Source organism: Cetorhinus maximus, unplaced genomic scaffold, assembly GCF_964194155.1.
Source record: "Cetorhinus maximus unplaced genomic scaffold, sCetMax3.hap1.1 HAP1_SCAFFOLD_414, whole genome shotgun sequence".
Classification (NCBI taxonomy): Eukaryota; Metazoa; Chordata; class Chondrichthyes; order Lamniformes; family Cetorhinidae; genus Cetorhinus; species Cetorhinus maximus.
In genome coordinates this window covers 251,506-272,116 of record NW_027596360.1, presented here as the reverse complement: position 1 = coordinate 272,116, position 20,611 = coordinate 251,506, and the positions used below count along the sequence as shown (strand labels likewise).

General features: G+C 48.0%; 1 protein-coding gene across 1 annotated transcript; it reads left to right on the top strand.

Moving 5' to 3' along the window:
• Positions 1-282: 282 nt before the first annotated feature.
• On the top strand, positions 283-19,724 carry nfkbie (nuclear factor of kappa light polypeptide gene enhancer in B-cells inhibitor, epsilon). Its single transcript, XM_078535369.1, has 6 exons — positions 283-754; positions 5,874-5,976; positions 13,569-13,773; positions 14,524-14,612; positions 16,076-16,324; positions 19,023-19,724. Exons 1-6 carry the CDS (start codon positions 333-335, stop codon positions 19,089-19,091), a joined length of 1,137 nt encoding a protein of 378 aa, XP_078391495.1. The 5' UTR covers positions 283-332; the 3' UTR covers positions 19,092-19,724.
• Positions 19,725-20,611: the final 887 nt, after the last annotated feature.

Below are 20,611 nucleotides of genomic sequence, written 5' to 3'. Positions count from 1 at the left end.
GAGGGGGCGGGGTCAGTGTAGGCGGGGCGCTGCCAGGATGGATGGAGGGAGGGGCGGGGTCAGTGCAGAGGGGCGGGGTCAGTGCGGGCGGGGCGGTGCCAGGAGGGAGGGGGCGGGGTCAGTGCGGGCTGGGCGGTGCCAGGAGGGAGGGGGCGGGGTCAGTGTAGGCGGGGCGGTGCCAGGAAGGAGGGAGGGGGCGGGGTCAGTGTAGGAGGGGCGGTGCCGGGTGGGAGGGGGCGGGGTCAGTGTAAGCGGGGCGCTGCCAGGATGGAGGGAGGGGCGTGGTCAGGGCCCGCTCCGCCTGCCGCTTGGTTGAAGTAGCGGTCGGGGTGATGGAGCCTGAGGGCCGGAGCAGTGAGTCGTGTTTTACCCGGCCTGGGGGGACCCTCTGTGGGGATGAGTGGGGCCCCGAGGCCGAGCGCCTGGACTCTTCCTATGGATCCGTGTCTCTGAGCGGGCGGCTGGAGGAGGAGGGAGCCGGCGGCTTGGGGGCCGGGGAGACCGGGGCCGGGACCCGGGAGACCGGGGCCGGGACCTGGGCCGCGGGCGGGGATGAGGCCGACCCTAAGGCCGACAGAGAGCGCCTGGACTCCTCGTACGGATCACAATCCCTCACCGAGTCGCTGAGTGAGGCTCTGCAGCGGGACTGCCGCCTGGGAGAGGCCGAGGACCGGGAACTGGGCCCTGGTCCAAAGGCCGGAGAACCGCTCAACCCGCTCAACCCCTACACCTTCCTGGGAGAGGACGGAGACTCGTAAGTACCTGTCCGGAGGGGGGTCAGCCTGGCCCGGCCTGTCCGGTCCGGCCTGGTCTGGCGAGGGGGCCCTGTCCGGTCCGGCCTGGTCTGGCGAGGGGGCCCTGTCCGGTCCGGCCTGGTCCGGCGAGGGGGCCCTGTCCGGTCCGGCCTGGTCTGGCGAGGGGGCCCTGTCCGGTCCGGCCTGGTCTGGCGAGGGGGCCCTGTCCGGTCCGGCCTGGTCCGGTGTGTCACTCAGGGGTTTATCAGGCTGGTTATTCTGTCCGAAAACTCTGCCTTGAAATTTCCCCTTCACTAAGATTGGAACAGGAGGAGGCCATTCAGCCCATTAAGCCTGCTCTGCCTTTCAGCAAGACCATGGCTGACCATCCACTTCAATGCCTTTTCCCCCACTCTATCCCCGTATCCCTTCATGTCATTGGTATTTAGAAATCTGTCACTCTCTGCTTTAAACATACTCAGTGACTGAGCTTTCACAGCCCTCTCGGGTAGAGAATTCCAAAGATTCACAACCCTCTGAGTAGAAGAATTTCTCCTGATCTTGGTCCTAAGTGGCTTCCCCCTTATTTTGAAATTGTGTCTCCTGGTTGTCGACTCCCCAGCCAGAAGAAACATCTTACCTGCAGCTACCCTGTCTATCCCTTGAAGTATTTTGTAGGTTTCAATGAGATCACCTCTCATTCTTCGAAACTCTAGAGAAAACAGGCCCAGTTTCCCCAACCTCTCTTCACAGGACAGTCCCGCCATCCCGGGAACGTGTCTGATGAACCTTTGTTGCACTCCCTCTATGGCAATAATATCCTTCCTAAGGTAAGGGGACCAAAACTGCACACGGTAATCCAGGTGCAGCCTAACCAAGGTTCTGTATAATTGAGGCAAGATGTTGGTACTCCTATACTGAAATCCTCTTGCGATAACAGTTAACACACCATTAGCCTTCCTGTTTTCTTGCCTGTTAGCCAGTCCTTAATCCATGCCAGTACATTACCTCCTATCCCATGTGCTTTAATTTTGCTAACAAACCTCCTGTGGGGGAGTTTATCAAAAACCATCTGAAAACCCAAAAACCACTACATCCACTGACTACCCTTTACCAATTCTGTTAGTAACATGCTCAAAAAACTCCCAACAGGTTCAGCATGTTTGATTTCCCATTCACGTAGGGGAGGCTTTAAATTGGAGTGTTTGGGGGTTGGGAACCTGAGCGGGAAATAAAGATAGAAAAGTAGAAAGCAAAAGTGGAAGGCAGAGGAAACAAGGGCTAACAGCAAATAGGGCCATAGTACAAAAAAGGTGTGTAAAAATGTTAAAAAGACAAGTCTAAAGGCACTGTATCTGAATGCATGGAGCATTCGCAATAAGGTAGACAAATTAACAGGGCAAATAGATGTAAACGTCTACGAAATGATTGCGATTACGGAGACATGGCTGCGGGGTGATCAGGGCTGGGAACTGAATATCCAAAGGTATTCGATGTTTAGGAAGGACAGGCACAAAGGAAAAGGAGGTTGGGTGGGGTGATGTTGTTAGTTACGGATGAAATCGGTGCAATAGTGAGAAAGGATATTGGCTCAGAAAATCTAGATGTGGAATCAGTCTGGGTGGAGCTAAGAAGCAACAAGGGACAGAAAACATTAGTGGGAGTTGTCTATAGGCCTCCAAACAGCAGGGATAAGATAGGGGACGGCATTAAACAGAAAATTAGAGATGCATGTAACAGGGGTGCCACAGTAATTTATATACAGTCTGGGCAAATCAAATTACCAATAATACTGTGGCAGATGAGTTCCTGGAATCTGTACGAGATGGTTTTTTAGACCAGTATGTCGAGGAACCAAGCCTGAGGATTGAGAGCAGTTTAGCATTCAGCAAAGGAGAACAAAATATTGATTAAGAGGGGGAAAATGGAGTACGAGAGTAAACTTGGAAGGAACATAAAAGCGGACTGTAAGAGCTTCTATAAATATGTAGAAAGAAAAAGATTAGTGAAGACAAATGTCCTTTACAGTCTGAAACAGGGGAATTTAATATAGAGAACAAGGAAATGGCAGAGCAGTTGAACAAATACTTTAGTTCTCTCTTCACAGACAAATACTAGTGAACCAAGGGACTAGTGAACCAAGGGCCTAGTGAGGAGGAGGAATTGAAGGAAATTAGTCTTAGTTAAAAAAAGCTGATAAATCCCCAGGGCCTGATAGTCTACATCCCAGGGCACTAAATGGAGTGGCCATGGAAATAGTGGATGCGTTTGGTTGTCATCTTCCAAAATTTTGTAGATTTTGGAATAGTCCCGGCAGATTGGAGGGCGGGAAATATAACCCCACTATTTAAAAAGGAGGGAGGGAGAATGCAGGGAATTACAGACCAGTTACCCTAATATCAGTAGTCGGGAAAATTCTACAGCCTATTATAAAAGATGTGTTAACAGGACATTTAGAAAATATCAACGGGGTTAGATAAAGTCAACATGGATTTATGAAAGGGAAATCACGTTTGATAAACCTTCTGGAGTTTTTTGAAGACGTAACTAGCAAAATAGATGATGGAGAACCAGTGGATGTGGTATATTTGGATTCGCAGAACGCTTTTGATAAAGTCCCACAAAAGAGGTTAGTGTGTAAAATGAAAGCACATGGGATTGGGGGTAATATATTGGCGTGGATTGAGAATTGGTTGGCAGACAGGAAAAGCGAGTAGGAATAAACGGGTATTTTTCGGAATGGCAGGCGGTGACTAGTGGGGTACTGCAGGGAGCAGTGCTTGGGCCCCAGCTATTCACAATATATATCGATGATTTGGATGAGTGAATCAAATGTAATATTTCCAAGTTTGCTGATGACAAGAAACTTGGTGGGAATCTGAGTGATGAAGAGGGTGTTAAGAAGCTTCAAGGTGATTTAGACAGGTTGAGTGAGTGGGCAAATACATGGCCGATGCAGTATAACATGGATAAGTGTGAAGTTATCCACTTTGGTAGGAAAAACAGAATGGCAGAGTATTATTTAAATAGTGATATGTTGGGAAATGGTGATGTACAAAGGGACCTGGGCATCCTGGTACACCAATCACTGAAAGCAAGCATGCAGGTCCAGCAAACAGTTAAGGGGCGAGTAACCCACCTCCTGACTCCCCAAAACCTGTCCACCATTTACAAGGCACAGGTCAGGAGTGTGATGGAATACTCTCCATTTACCTGGATGAGTGCAGCTCCCACAACACTCAAGAAGCTGGACACCGTCCAGGACAAAGCAGCCCGCTTGATTGGCACCCCACCCACAAACATTCACTCCCTCCACCACCGACGCACAGTAGCAGCAGTGTGTGTACCATCTACAAGATGCACTGCAGAAACTCACCAAGGCTCCTTCGACAGCACCTTCCAAACCCACGACCATTACCATCTAGAAGGACAAGGGCAGCAGATAGATGGGAACACCACCACCTGGAGGTTCCCCTCCAAGTCACTCACCATCCTGACTTGGAAATATATCGCCATTCCTTCACTGTCACTGGGTCAAAACCCTGGAACTCCCTCCCTAACAGCACTGTGGGTGTACCTACACCACAGGGACTGCAGCGGTTCAGGAAGGCAGCTCACCATCACCTTCTCAAGGGCAACTAAGGACGGGCAATAAATACTGGCCCAGCCAGCGAAGCCCACATCCTGTGAATGAATTTTTAAAAATATAAATACAAAAATAATAAAAGCCCATTTGTATCCAGTAGCAAAATGGATACTAAACTAGCTCAGTGGCAGGAAACAAAGGGTAATTATTGAGAAGTGTTTTTGTGACTGGAAGGCTGTTTCCAGTAGGATTCCACAGGGCTCAGTACTAGATCCCCTGCTTTTTGTGGTATATATTAATGACTTGGACGTAAATTCTGAGGACATGGTGAAGAAGTTTGCAGACGACACAAAAATTGGCTGTGTGGTAGCTTGCAGGGTGGATTGCTGTAGACTGCAGGACGATATCAATGGACTGGTCAGCTGGGCAGAAAAGGGACACATGAATTCAGCCCTGAGGTTGTGCATTTGGGGATGTCAAACTGGGCAAAGGATTACACAATTAATGGGAGGATACTGAGAGGCGTAAAGGAAGTGAGGGATCTTGGAGTGAATGTCCACAGACGCCTGAAGGTAGCAGTACAAGTTGACATGGTGGTGAAGAAGGCATATGGAATCCTTTCCTTTAGCCGAGCTTTAGAATATAAGAACAGGGAGGTTATGCTGGAACTGTATAAAACATTAGTTAGACCACAGCTTGAGTGCTGTGTGCAGTTCTGGTCACCTCATTACAGAAAGGATGTAATTGCACTAGACAGGGTACAGAGGAGATTTACCAGGATGTTGCCAGGCCTGGAAAATTGCAGCTAGGAGGAAAGATTGGATAGGCTGGGGTTGTTCCCCTTGGAACTGGGGTCGCTGAGGGTGATTTGATTGAGATATACAAAATAGCGAGGAGCCTGGATGGAGTGAATGGGAAGGGTCTATTGCCCTTAGCAGAGAGGTCAGTGACTAGGGTGCATAGATTTAAAGTGATTGGTAGGAAGATTTAGAGGGGAGATGAGGAAAAGCTTTTTCACCCAAGGTTGTGGGGGACTGGAACTCACTGCCTGTAAGGGTAGTAGAGGCAGAAACCCTCAACATTTAATAGGTATTTGGATATGCACCTGGAGTGCCAGAACCTGCAGGGCTACTGACCAAATGCTGGAAAGTGGGATTAGGCTGAGTGGCTCATTTTTCAGCCAGCGCAGACACGATGGGCCAAGTGGCCTCTTTCTGTGCCATAAAAATGTGAAGGGCAGACCTCACCCATCTGCTGAGCTTCAACAGGCCTGGGCTCTGGCTTGGGTTCGGGCCTGGGACCTGCTGGTTTGTTTCCCCTGCTCCTTTGACCACATGCCCTTGAATTCTGTAAATATCTGAGTAACACATGTCCCCTCAGCTTCAGGGTAATATCTGACTCTGTGATCTGACTAACCACATGTTCCCCCCCCACTCTCTCCCTCTCCCTCTGACTGCTTATTCTCTCCATCCCTCCGTCTCTCTCCCCACCTCACGCTTTCTTTCTGTCACCCTCTATCTCTCTGCCTCACTCTTTCTCTCTTTCTCTTTCAGGATCGTACACCTTGCAATAATCCACAAAGCTGAAGAGTGCGCCCTCCATTTCATTTCTTACTTCACAGTGGAAGTGTTGAACATGCAGAATGATCTGTTCCAGGTGATGACTGTTGTGTTAAGCGGGCTGTGGGAGGGGCTTCACACAGTGAGTGGGAGTTGGTCTCGGGGGCTGTGTGTGCATGCGCATGTTTTGTTACGACCGGGATGGGAGGAGTGCACTGTCTGTCTCTACTCCCACTACTCCACAGGTCACAACATATACTGAAATGATGTTCCCAGCTAGTTATATCGTCAAATATGTGCTTTATCTATTAATCTCACAATGACCACTCAATACCCAGCTTTCTTCACAAGACAACAAAATTATTAGCTTATTATAAAATCAGACTTGTCCAATAGAAAGGCAAAGCTTATTAACATAAAGTATGAAATATGAAAGTATACTATAAGTATACTCTTTTGAAATGCCCTAAGTTTCTTATGCGGGCACACATACACGAGCACGCACCCGCACGCGTGCACACACTCGCACCCCCACATGCGCGCACGCGTGCACACACTCGCACCCCCACATGCGCGCACGCGTGCACACACTCGCACCCCCACATGCGCGCACGCGTGCACACACTCGCACCCCCACATGCACGCACGCGTGCACACACTCGCACCCTCACATGCGTGCACGCGTGCACACACTCGCACCCCCACATGCGCGCACGCGTGCACACACTCGCACCCCCACATGCGCGCACGCGTGCACACACTCGCACCCCCACATGCGCGCACGCGTTCACACACTCGCACCCCCACATGCGCGCGCGCACGCACACACACACACACGCGCACACACTCGCACCCCCACATGCGCGCACGCGCGCACACACTCGCACCCCCACATGCGCACACGCACGCACCCCCACGTGCGCGCACACACATGCACACACAAACAAATAAAATAAAAATAGAGGAATTCTGCCAAAGGTTAAAAGTCCATTTTTTTTTTCATTCATTTATGGGACATGGGCATCACTGGCTAGGTCAGCATTTATTGCCCATCCCTAATTGCCCTTGAGGAACTGAGTGGCTTCCTAGGCCATTTAGGAGTCAACCACATTGCTGTGGATCTGGAATCACATGTAGGCCAGACCAGGTAAGGACAGCAGATTTCCTTCCCTCAAGGACATAGTGAACCACACTAGGCCACTGCCTAAAAAAAGAAAAATGATGGAGTCCTTGAAATGGTGTCTGGGTTATATGGTTGGTCTCAGCACTGATCTGCGAAACAGTCGATGACTCTTGCACTGATTTCTAGGTGGACTTGAAGAATACTTGCAGGTACTCAATTCCAGCACATAGAGCAACTCAGGAGCAGCTTATATTCACCTGCGACTGGTTCTGAACTACAAAACGGCTGCTGTCTCTTTTTCACAAACAGTTGGTACTTTTTTAAAGCAAACCAAAACCAACTTTTAAACACAGTTTTCCAGGCATGGCTTTGCTTTCAGAGCCATAAAAACCCCCTTTGTACACAGTCCACCTGGTTCAAGAGGTTTCCAGCTCCTTTACAACTGCTTAATTACCTTTTCTTGTAAAAGGAACCTTTTTCCAGGAATGGCAGAGTTCCTGCATTAACCCTTGAAGGGACAGTGTCTTTTAAAATACAAATTTTTCCGGAATGTTCTTTCCTTGAAGATGAACCATTTTCTTTGGTTAAAGTGTTCATGACACTTGCCACCTTGGAGAAATGAAAGGCTGTATTTATATGTGTTTCATTACAAAGTGTAATAAACATCAACAAAAAATACGAAAACACACCCACACACTCATTCATTCACTTTTATACAAAGTTACTCTCTGTACCATTTTGGCCTTTAGCAAATTTAAGGCAAAATTAACTTCCAGACAAAGCACCAACAATGACATTATCGTTCCCCACAATGTGGACAATCTTTAAGTGATAAGGCTGTCATAATAAACTCCATCCAAATATTGGCATTCTGGTTAATGATTCTGTCCATACACCTATATACCAGTGTTTCCCTGAATCCATGGACAGACACGTCAAAATGTTTAAGAGCCAATAGGAAGCCCAGGGTTTCCTTCTCCATTTTAGAGTATCTTTTCTGGTGTCAATTTCAGATTCAGCTTGAGGGCGAGCAACTTGGGTCTCAAGCCAGTGTCCTCAACTTAAATAAGGGCAATTACATGAAGGCAAAGTTGTCTAAAGCGGCCTTGGAAAATAGACTAGGGGGAAGGTCAGCGGATGAGCAGTGGCAGACATTTAAGCAGATATTTCAAAACACACAGCAAAAATTTATCCTGGTCAAAAAGAAGGACTCGATGAGAAGGATGAACCACCCGTGGTCGAGGAGAGTGTCCAATCAAAAACTAAGGCATACAAAGTGGCGAAAACTAGTGGTAGGCCAGAGGATAGGGAATTTTTTAGGAACCAGCAGCGGATGAGTGAAAAGCTAATAAAGAGGGAGAAAATTGATTATGAAAGTAATTTGGCAAGAAATATAAAAACAAACAGTAAAAGCTTCTAGGGGTATATAAAAGAGAATGGCTAAAGTGAGTGTGGGACCCTTGGAGGATGTGACTGGAGAGTTGATGACGGGGAACAGGGAGATGGCAGATAATTTAAACCAATATTTTGCATCGGGCTTCACGGTTGAGGACACTATAAACATCCCAAAGATATCAGATAAGGAAGGAGCTACTGGGAGGAAAAATCTTCTAACAGTCTCTGTCACGAGGGACAAAGTATTTGACAAACTAATGGGACTAAAGGCAGACAAGTCGCCAGGACCTGATGACCTGCATCCAAGGGTTTTAAAGGAAGTGGCTGCAGAGATAGTGGAGGCTTTGGTCAAAATATTCCAGAACTCACTGGATTACCGGAGAGTCCCAGCAGAAAACCGAAAATGTGAAGCCCCCATTCAGGAAGGGAGGGAGACAAAAAGCAGGAAACTATAGGCCAGTCAGCCTAACATCTGTCATTGGGAAAATGCTAGAGTCCATTATTAAGGAAGAAATAACAGGACAGTTAGAAAAGCTTAACGCAATCAAACAAAGTCAACATGGTTTTGTGAAAGGGAAATCATGTTTAACAAATTTGCTAGAGCTCTCTGAGGATATAATTAGCAGAGTTGTCAAAGGGGAACCAGTAGATGTAGTGTATTTGGATCTCCAGAAGGCATTCGATAATGTGCCACAGAAAAGGTTATTGGCCAAGATAGGAGCTCACGGCAATGGGGGTAATGTATTAGCATGGATTGAGGATTGGTTAACACATAGGTGACAGAGAATTGGGATTAATGGGTCTTTTTCAGGTTGGAAAGGCGTAACTAGTGGAGTGCCACAAGGATCAGTCCTATGGCCTCAATTATTTACTATCTAAATGACTTGGAGGAGGGGGCAGAGTGTAATGTATCCAAATTTGCTGACGATACAAAATAGTTGGGAGGGCATGTTGTGATGAGGACATAAGGAATCTGCAAGGGGATATAGACAGGTTGAGTGAGTGGGCGAAAATTTAGCAGATTGAGTTTAATGTAGGAAAGTGTGAGGTCATGCACTTTGGTAGGAATAATCAAAAGGCAAGCTATTATTTAAATGGAGAGAGACTCCAAAAAAGAGCAGCACAGAGGGATCTGGGTGTTCTTGTGCATGAAACACAAAAAGTTATCATGCAGGTACAGCAGGTAATTCAGAAGGCAAATGGTATTTTGGCCTGTATTGCCAGGGGGTTGGAGTTTAAAAATGGGGAAGCCTTGTTACAACTGTACAGGGTGTTGGTGAGGCCGCACCCAGAGTACTGTGTGCAGTTTTGGTCTCCGTATTTAAGAAAGGATACACTGGCATTGGAGGCAGTTCAAAAGAGATTCACTAGGCTGATTCCTGGGGTGAAGGGGCTGACTTATCAAGAACGGCTAAACAGGTTAGGCCTTTATTCATTAGCGTTTAGAAGAATGAGGGGTGATCTTATTGAAAGGTACAAGATTCTGAGGGGGCGTGATAGGGTAGATGTTGAGAAGATGTTTCCACTAGTGGGGGAATCTCGAACTAGGGAACATAGTTACAGAACAAGGGGATACTCATTTAAAACTGAGATGTGAAGGAATTTCTTCTCTCAGAGGGTAGTGAATGTCTGGAATTCTCTACCCCAGAGAGTTGTGGAGGCTAGATCGCTAAGTATTTAAAGAGGAGGTAGATAGATTTTGGAAGTATCGGGGAGTTGAGGGCTATGAGGAACTGGCATGAAAGAGGAGTTGAGGCCTGGGGCAGATCAGCCATGATCTTACTGAATGGCGGGGCACGCTTGAGGGGCCGAATGGCCGCCTCCTGCTCCTATTTCTTATGTTCTTATGATTCCGCTTTTTGGAAAAGTATCTCACTGGCCTTTCTCTGCCTGATTCATCTCCTAGTAACAGGACTGCTCCTACCCCCAGGTCACTAGCATCAGTTGCTATTTTGAAGGGTTTAGTGAAATTTGGTTCATTAATCAAAATAGCTTTCAGCCTTTCAAAAGATGCTTGGCACTCTCCCATTCACACTAACTTGCCTTTCTTTTGTAGCAAGTCCATCAGTGGAACAGCTACAGTACTAAAATTTGGTACAAATTTGTGGTAAAACCCCACACGCTTAAAAACTTCATGATCTCTCGCTTAGTTTCAGGGGTAGGGAACTCCACAATGCGTGTACTTCCACTGTACTTGGCAACACATGTCCTTGTCCTATAATATATCCTAGATAAGCTACTCGCGCTTACGCAAATTCACTTTTGGCAAGATTTCTTACCAAATCAGCTGATGTTAGTTTTTAAAACAGGGCTTCTAGCTGTTTCAAGTGGTATTTCCAGGTGTCACTATATATCAGTACATCATCAGGATAAACCACGCAATCAGGAATGTCGGCTATCACTTGGTTCATTAGCCTCTGAAAAGTTGCTGGGGCAATTTTTTTAGCCTTAATGGCATCACTCAGCATTGGAAAAGCCCATCTGGCATAACAAAGGCTGATGTTTCTTTAGGTCAGGGTGTTAAAGGAACCTGCCAATACATCAGATCTATTTTAGTAAGAAACATGGCACTACCAACTTTTGTTTTATTTTTCGTTCATGGGATGTAGACGTCACTGACTAGGTGAGCACTTGTTTCCCTTGTCCAGAGGTTATTTCAGAGTCCAGCACATTGCTGTGGGTCTGGAGTCACATGTAGGCCAGACCAGCTAAGGACAGCAGATTTCCTTCCATTAGTGAATCAGATGGGTTTTGTGACAATTGGCAGCCAAGTTTTTATTGAATTCAAATTTCACTATCTGCCATGGTGAGATTCGGACCCAGGTCCCCAGCATTACCCTGGGTCTCTGGAATACCAGTCCAGTGACCATATCACTATGTCACCGCCTCTGTCAATACCATCTTCCAAGCAAGAAATTGGGTAGGAATCTGCTTTTGTTACTGCATTGACCTTTCTGTAGTCTATACAGAACTGGTCAACCCATCTGATTTAAGCACTAACACAACAGGGGAACTCCAGCCGCTTTGGCTGGGTTCAATGAGGTGATTTTCTAACATGTTCTGCGTTACGACCAGGACGGGAGGAGTGCGCAAATGATCAAGCCCCACTACTCCGCAGTACCGTTACTTTAAATGTTTAATTTTCTCTCAGAAACGGCCAATTGTGTACCTATACCTCTAGTACCCAGAAGAAAAGAGGCTCTGACCAGACTTTGTTCAAAAACTCAGAATGATTAATTTATTTTAAATAAAACTTTTTTTAACAAGTTGCAAGTATTGGTTAATACACAGTTGTAATCGGGAAGTATAACTATCTGTCTCTTCCTAAAGAATTCCCCCAGCACAGACACACACAGACAGACAGAGTCTCTCTGCAGAGATGGGCTTTGGAGGATGGGCGTTATAAAGTAAAGGATAAAGTCCACAGGGTCTCGACACTATTGACCTGGAGTTCTCTAGTGTGAAGACAGTCCACTAGTCCCGGTGTGTGTTTGCACGGTCTCACCAACTGGTCTCAGCTTTACAGGCCCAAATGCTGACAGTTTACACTCAGATGAGGGTTCTCTGGCTACAGGTTGATAGCCACACACAATTTTAGGCAAGGTAGAGAGAGGGAGCCAGTCAAGGTGGCCTTCCTTTCTCAGCTTGTTCTCCAACAAGCCTGCCTTCAAAACAAGCAGGTTCACAACTTAAGTTTTTTTTCCTCCCTTTTTACCTCCCAGCTTTTCATTAGTGTTTTGCAGTTCAACAAACAAACAAACAACTCCTCCTCAAGTACCATATAGGTCAGGTGATTTCTTGGAAGAGGCCTGCTTGTTCACAGCTCCAAGGTAAACTTATGACCTTTTGAAAAAAAATATATCCCAGGTTAGCATCCAGAGGACTAGGCCATGCCAAATCCTTCCATTTCGTAAAATAAAGCTTCAGTCTTGAGGTATGATTCTAACAACTGGATCTGTGCTTTCACCTGGGCTTATTTCTCTGGCCTGAAACAGTAAGGATGCTGTTTTATAGGAGGGGTTCTCCTACATCATGAATGGCTAAGGTTGTACATCCTGGTTTGCCCCTACCAATTCTTTTATATTCTGTAAGTAACCTCACTAGATCCTCTCCATGCCCTGCCTCCAAGTATGAAAATATGCTGTCTGAATATTTAGTGTTCGTTAATTGGATAGTAGGAGGTTCAATTTGTTTTTGGTTTTGTTTGTTCACGGAATGTGAGCATCACTGGCTGGGCCAGCATTTATTGCCCATCCCTAGTTGCCCTTGAGAAGGTGGTGGTGAACTGCCTTCTTGAACCGCTGCAGTCCATGTGGTGTAGGTACACCCACAGTGCTGTTAGGAAGGGAGTTCCAGGATTTTGACCCAGCGACAGTGAAGGAACGGTGATATATTTCCAAGTCAGGATGGTGAGTGACTTGGAGAGGAACTTCCAGGTGGTGGTGTTCCCGTCTATCTGCTGCCCTTGTCCTTCTAGATGGGAGTGGTTGTGGGTTTGGAAGGTGCTGTCTAAGGAGCCTTGGTGAGTTTCTGCAGTGCATCTTGTAGATGGTACACACTGCTGCTACTGTGCATTGGCGATGGAGGGAGTGAATGTTTGTAGAAGGGGTGTCAATCAAGCGGGCTGCTTTGCTCTGGATGGTGTCGAGCTTCTTGAGTGTTGAAGCTGCAGTCATCCAGGCAAGTGGGGAGTATTCCATCACACTCCTGACTTGTGCCTTGTAGATAGTGGACAGGCTTTGGGGAGTCAGGAGGTCAGTTACTCACCACAGGATTCCTAACCTCTGACCTGCTCTTGTAGCCACAGTACTTATATGGCTAGTCCAGTTCAGTTTCTGGTCAATGTTAAGCCCCAGGATGTTTATAGTGGGGGATTCAGTGATGGTAATGCCATTGAAAATCAATGGGAGATGGTTAGATTCTCTCTTGTTGGGAATGGTTAATGCCTGGCACTTGTGAGGTGGAAATGCCTTTGAATATAGGTTGGGGAGGGTGAGGACAGGGTCTTAGCCAGTGGTGAGTGAGTGGAGATTGGGGAAGTGGTGGAGTCTGCATGTTTGGAGGTGGAGGAGGGAGGGGGTAGGTTTGGCCCTGTGGAGTTGTCTGGGAGTTTGAAGAGGGAGTTAAGGGAGTAGAATATGATGTTTTAGCAAGTCCCCTTTTTGTTTCAGTCAGCCCTGCATTTAGCTGTTTACACTGAGCAGCTGAACATTATACGTGAGCTCATGCTGAAGGGGGTAAGTCTCGATCAGCAAGACTGGAATGGGAACACTCCGCTCCACCTGGCCTGTCAATACCAGCTACTCGACTGTGTGAGGCTGCTGACAGGGAACAAGACAGGAATGAAGCTGAACATGGAGCTCCAGAACTGGCAAGGTAAGGGAGGGCCAGCAAGTACACATCTATCCCAGGTGTGTGTGCACTTACAGCCATTAACAGCTCCAGGCAGCAGGCGATCGAGGAATTTGTCCAGCCTGACTATCTGCTCCTCTTCCGCTGCTATGTTTGCGGCTGAGTGTCTCTGTTGAGGGAGCACGCGGTGTCCGCTGGCACTGTCGAGGTCTTCCATGCTCGGTGGGGACTGGGGTGTTTTACTGACCCCTTTGATCACATTTTGGTTTCATGTTTGTAAGTTTCCTTTAAATTTTGTCTTTTATTTTTGCAGTTTCCCTTTAAGGGGCTGCATTTTAATTTGTCCCCTGATTTGTTAAGTTTATTTGGTTTGACTCAAAAGAGTTACAGCCTTGGCAGCAGCCAAGTAGCCTGTTTGCCCGGGCCCCGGCGGCGGCCTGTTTGCCCGGGCCCCGGCGGCGGCCTGTTTGCCCGGGCCCCGGCGGCGGCCTGTTTGCCCGGGCCCCGGCGGCGGCCTGTTTGCCCGGGCCCCGGCGGCGGCCTGTTAGTCCGGGCCCCGGCGGCGGCCTGTTTGCCCGGGCCCCGGCGGCGGCCTGTTTGCCCGGGCCCCGGCGGCGGCCTGTTTGCCCGGGCCCCGGCGGCGGCCTGTTAGTCCGGGCCCCGGCGGCCGGGCGGCCTGTTTGCCCGGGCCCCGGCGGCCGAGCGGCCTGTGTGTCCGGGCCCCGGCGGTCATGGATTGATCTCTGTATTTTTTGCCCTCTATATTGGTTGTAGGTAGGACATGCCTCCATGTAGCAACTCTCATGAAGAACCAGGAGATCATAGCCGTGCTGCTACAGAAGGGAAGCAACATTAACACCCAGGTGAGGCTGTAACTTTCCTGGCCCGGCGGCCCTTTCAGTTTATCTCTCCTCGGTTAAAGCACATCTCAAGTTCTGTCTCCCACTCTCTCTCTCTCTCTGACTGTCTCTCTCTCTCTCTCTCTCTCTCACTGCCGATCTGTCTCTTCCTCTTTCTCTCTGCTTGTCTTTCTGTCTCTCTCCATCTCTGTGCCTGTCTCCCCCTCTTCCTTTCTGCCTGTCTGTCTCACTCTGTCTCTCCCTCTGTCTCCCTCTCTCTTTCTCTCTCTGCATGTTTGTCTCTGTCTCTCCTTCCCCCTCCCTCTCCCTCGCTGCCCCCCTCTCCCTCGCTGCCCCCCTCTCCCTCGCTGCCCCCCTCTCCCTCGCTGCCCCCCTCTCCCTCGCTGCCCCCCTCTCCCTCGCTGCCCCCCTCTCCCTCGCTGCCCCCCTCTCCCTCGCTGCCCTGCTCTCCCTCGCTGCCCCCTCTCCCTCGCTGCCCCCTCTCCCTCGCTGCCCCCTCTCCCTCGCTGCCCCCCTCTCCCTCGCTGCCCCCCTCTCCCTCGCTGCCCCCCTCTCCCTCGCTGCCCCCCTCTCCCTCGCTGCCCCCCTCTCCCTCGCTGCCCCCCTCTCCCTCGCTGCCCCCCTCTCCCTCGCTGCCCCCCTCTCCCTCGCTGCCCCCCTCTCCCTCGCTGCCCCCCTCTCCCTCGCTGCCCCCCTCTCCCTCGCTGCCCCCCTCTCCCTCGCTGCCCCCCTCTCCCTCGCTGCCCCCCTCTCCCTCGCTGCCCCCCTCTCCCTCGCTGCCCCCCTCTCCCTCGCTGCCCCCCTCTCCCTCGCTGCCCCCCTCTCCCTCGCTGCCCCCCTCTCCCTCGCTGCCCCCCTCTCCCTCGCTGCCCCCCTCTCCCTCGCTGCCCCCCTCTCCCTCGCTGCCCCCCTCTCCCTCGCTGCCCCCCTCTCCCTCGCTGCCCCCCTCTCCCTCCCTGCCCCCCTCTCCCTCTGTGTGTGTGTCTCTCTCTCTCTCTCTCTGCGCCTGCGCCCCTCCCCCTCTCTCTCTGCCTGTCCCCCTCTCACTCAAACTCTCTCTGTCTCTTCCCCTCTGTGTCTGTCTTTCTCTCCACACCTGCCTCTCTCTCTCTCTCTCTCCGCCTGCCTCTCTCTCTCTCCGCTTGCCTCTCTCTCTCCCCGCCTGCCTCTCTCTCTCTGTCTCCCCGCCTGCCTCTCTCTCTCTCTCCACCTGCCTCTCTCTCTCTCTCTCTCTCTCCACCTGCCTCTCTCTCTCTCCCCGCCTCTCTTTTTCTCTCTCTCTCTCTCTCTCCGCTTGCCTCTTTCTCTCCCCGCCTGCCTCTCTCTCTCTCTCTACCTGCCTCTCTTTCTCTCCCCGCCTCTCTCTTTTTCTCTCTCTCTCTCTCTCTCTGCCCGCCTGCCCCTTTCTTCATCTGTGGGTCCCCTCGTCTCTTGCTTACTTCCCTTTTAATTTTGTTCTGTTTCAGGATGGTCCGAGTGGGAAGACCTGTCTGCACCTGTCTGTGGAGTCTGGGGACCAGTCGCTCGTGCACTTTCTGCTGCGGAGGGGAGCCAGTGTTGATGCAATAATGTATAATGGCTGCACAGCCCTGCACCTTGCAGTAGGCAGATGGGACACCCAGACTGCAGACATCTTGTGCCAGGCTGGGGCAGATCCCCTGCTCCCCAATGTGGAGGGGGACACTGCCCAGGACCTGGCCACTGGCAACGTTGATGTAAGTGAAGCAAACACGGAGTGAAGCAGACATGAACAGGAAACAAACGGCAGGAAATCAGAAAAGCACTGGGCTAATGCCCTCTGAACAAGGGCAATAAGGGATGGGCAATAAATGCTAGCCAGCAACGCCCACATCCCATGAGCGAATAAAAGAAAACAGATCTAGTCATGTTCAAGTTGAGAGTGAAGAGAGTTCAAAGCTAAGGGGTCCTGCCCTGCAAAAGATCAGAGTTCAGAGAGATGAGACACTTTTCAGAGCAAGCTAGTGGGACAGAGAAGTTACTAAACTTCAACAGCTAACAGTCATTTAACATCTCTAATGTGCTAAAACATCCCAAGATGCTTCACAGGAGCAAAGCAGACAGTATTGAGCCACATAAAAGATATTAGGGCAACTCAGTCAAAGGGGTAGGTTTTAAGGAGCGTCTTAAACAAGGGAAGTGAGGTAGAGAGGCCAGGAAATTTAGGGAGGGAATTCCAGAGCTTGGGACCCAGGTAATTGAAGGCACCAATGATGCAGCGATTTAAATCAGGGATGTTCAAGGGGCCAGAATTAAAGGCATGCAGATACCTCAGAGGGTTGTAGGGGTGGAGGAGATGACAGAGATAGGGAGGTCATGGAGGGATTTGGAAACAAGGATGAGAACGAAATGAGTGGGAAAATGACATCAGTGGAAAATAGTCAGCTCAAATACAAAATATGTTAATAGTCCTTTGGTAGTACAGAACTTGAGTGTTGCTGAAAAGATAGGCTTTTTTTTGTCAAAGCATTCAGAGCCTTGACCAATCAGAGTCAAGCTGCCTGGTTTAAATTTCAAACGGTGCTTGGTAGATAACTGCCAGTTAACATCAACTGGTGCATTCTCCATGGCAACGCCTCTACCAATCAAAGTCCACTTGCCAACCAATCAGCACTCTCTTCTCATACAGTATAAATTGTTGTTCCTTTTATATTTTGTATTCTTGCGAATTGCCCTGATGAGTGCAAGATGAAAAGCTTCGACAAATAAATGTCTCTTATTTTTCAGCAATACAAAATATATTCCTACAAGATGGAAAGGAAGTCTACAGTTAAATGGAGATTAAAACCAACCTGTAAATGAAAGGATACTTTAAAGCTGAGGCTAAGAATCCTAAACTAAAATGTGCCAACTGGAGGAAGTGTATATGGGGGTGGTGGCAAGCTGTAGAGTGTGAGCTAATGGATCAGATTAAGTACTTCAGTAAAGGGCTGACACAGATATGATGGTTTCAAATACGCCCGGTGTCTGCTGGGAACTTGTGTGCGGGTGACAGTACTGTCGCCGATTCCCTTTTTCAGTTCTGCATTTTTAAACATGTCATCTAGGATTTGAACCCATCCCCACCAGGAATTTCCATATCTTATAACCCAAACCCACTCTGTCACCAAGGTGTGTGGGATGGAGAGGGCTGCATCTCCCTGAAAGAAGCTTTGTTATGATAAATGCTGAGCTGCTCAAATCCCAGAGTGAAGCTTGAAACAACTGCCACAACTTGTTTTGCAATTTGTATAACTTTGAAATGCATGCTTTGAATTCAGTAGTAATAAGACCAACAAGTCTTGTAGGATTCTTACAAAACTAAATTAAACCTTTATTAATAGAAGAAAATATTTTAAATACATACATAGAGCTACAAATTACTACTATGATAACTTCTAAATCCTCTAATTAATCTAACTCCCAGTTACATTTTTGTTAAGGCAACAGTGAGACTCATAGATTTTAAAAGACCCAGGCAAAGAAACACGATACCCCGAACAATCCAATTCAAAGTGAGTTTTCTTAATTCCAGTTCATTGTAGACAGCAGCTTGAGGAGTAGATGCTAAAGGGTTTTTACACGTGTTTTAGATCTTAGAATACCTTCCTTTATACATATTTTCCCCTTTAAATGCAAATTCCCATTGTTTCACTATGTCTTTGGACTTTACCTCTCTGATAATAAAAATCTCTCATTGTACTAATTTTACCAGTATGGGGAAAAATAAACACACTGTTTCTGAGCTTCACCTGGCTAGGTGACACATTTCACCCCTCCTTTGAAAACAATCTAGTCTGCTTTATTTAAAAATGTAAATGCTCCCGTTACACCTGTGCCTATCTAGTTAACATTTCAAACCTAGCTTATCGTCTAATACATCAAAGCCTTCAGACCAGCTGCCTTTAATTTAATTAAATCACACACACAGACATAGACACAGTCCCCATTATTACTCTACTTAACAAAAAATTCCAATAATATTATAATATAATATATCTTCCTGACACTTCAGTTAAACAGTTGAATCATTTCCTGACCTTCATTCTGTGGCCCCTGTTGCAATGAAAGTTCATTTTGTAATCCTTATCTCTGACAGTAAATCATGAGAATGAGACAGTACAGACAGAGGCCTTTCAGCCCATTGTGACTGTGCCAGCTATTTAATTAGCTCCCTGCCCTTTCCCCATAGTCCTGCAATATTTTTGCCCTTTAAGTGTTTTCCCAAGTCCTTTTTGAAAGTTACTATTGAACCTGCTTCCAATGCCCTTTGAAGCAGCACATTCCAGATCATAGCCACCTGCTGATGGGCTGAATGGCGGCCACCTCTGCCATTATGACTCTTTGACAGATCCCTGGCACCTTCCCTCTCCAAAAGCTGTGCCTAAAGTTTGCTCTCTCTCTCTCTCTCTGCAGATCCTTGCCTTGTTTCCATTTGATGATATTAAGTTGATGGGGAGGCCAGTAACATGCTCTGAATTTTGATGACTTGTTGGATGCTAAAAGCCTCACAAGAGATGGGGATGGGCATAGATACGGTGCTTCACCAGAACTGCAGACTTGGTTCAAGGACTGGCTGAATACTCATCATGAGTGAATTGACGAGCCACTGGGGTTTAGAGGTCGTGACCTCTTCACCCACACCGAAACCTCAAACTGGGAACTTTGGGATGTGTTCACTTTAACACCATCTCCTAAACGACCTGCCACAGGACAATACAAGAAAGAGGAAGGAGTTATTACATTTCTATGGCATCTTTCACAATCTCAGGACGTCTCAAAGCGCTTTGCAGGCAGTGAAATATTTTTGTGATTTTTTGATAGTGATTATTTACAGAATGCAGTAGCCAATTTGGGTATGGCAAGATTCCACGAACAGCATTGTGATGACCAGATAAACACTCTTTACTGATACAGGATAAGGGATAGATATTGAACTGGACACCAGAACAATTCCCCTGTTCAATTAGCAATAATTGGGATCTTTCATGGGATCTTTCACATCCGAGAGCACAAATGGGGCCTTGGTTTAACATCTCATCTTGGACTTGTTCATTCCCGGTGTTCATTTTCTTCTGTACACTGGTGGACTCAGTAATAAACGTGAACTAACACCTGCTCGTGAGAATGGATTCCAGTCCGTTGCTAGGAATGGGGCTTTCTGATGCAGAATGCCACGCTCCCCACACCCGCGGTAACTGTCTGCTGTTGCCAATGTCAGTTACATTAGGATTGAAGAATAAGTGAGTCTCACACCCCAACTCCTGATTCTGAGGCCCAGGAATCTCCAACCTTCAGTCCCAGGCCTGGAGCCTAGAGCATTGGAGAGGCCCAGGGCCAAGTGGATTAGGCACTTTGGCAGGAAGAATAAAAAGGCAGTGCATCACTTAAACAGAGAATGACTGCAGAACTCCGAGGTGCAGAGGTGTTCTAGTACATGAGTCACAAAAAGTTAATATGCAGGCACAGCAAGTAATTAAGAAGGCTAATGGAATGCTATCCTTTATTATGAGAGGAATTGAACATAAAAGTAAGTAAGCTTTTGTCTCACGGAAGGAAGGATATACTTGCCATAGAGGGAGTGCATCAAAGGTTCATCAGACTGATTCCTGGGATGGTGGGATTGTTGTATGAGGAGGGATTGAGGAGACTGGGCCTGTATTCTCTAGAGTTTAGAAGAATGAGAGGTCATCGCATTGAAACATACAAAATTCTTAAAGGGCTCAACAGGGTGGATGTTTGCCCTGGGTTGGGGTGGGGGGGTGGCATCTGGAACCAGGGGACACAGTCTCAGAATAAGGGATAGATCATTTAGAACCAAGATGAGGAGGAATTTCTTCAGTCAGAGGTTGGTGAATCTGGAATTCTCTACCCCAGAGGGCTGTGGAGACTCAGTCAGTGAGTATATGCAAGACAGAAATCGATAGATTTCTAGTTATTAAAGATACCAAGGGACATGGGGATAGCTTGGAAAGATGGGACTGAGGTAGGTGATCAGCTATCAT

Excerpts from the sequence above, each read along its gene's own strand:
- nfkbie (XM_078535369.1), top strand. The coding sequence starts at position 333 with ATGGAGCCTGAGGGCCGGAGCAGTGAGTCGTGTTTTACCCGGCCTGGG. Across the intron at positions 755-5,873 it reads CTGGGAGAGGACGGAGACTC|GATCGTACACCTTGCAATAA; the intron begins GTAAGTACCTGT and ends TTTCTCTTTCAG. Across the intron at positions 14,613-16,075 it reads GAAGCAACATTAACACCCAG|GATGGTCCGAGTGGGAAGAC; the intron begins GTGAGGCTGTAA and ends GTTCTGTTTCAG.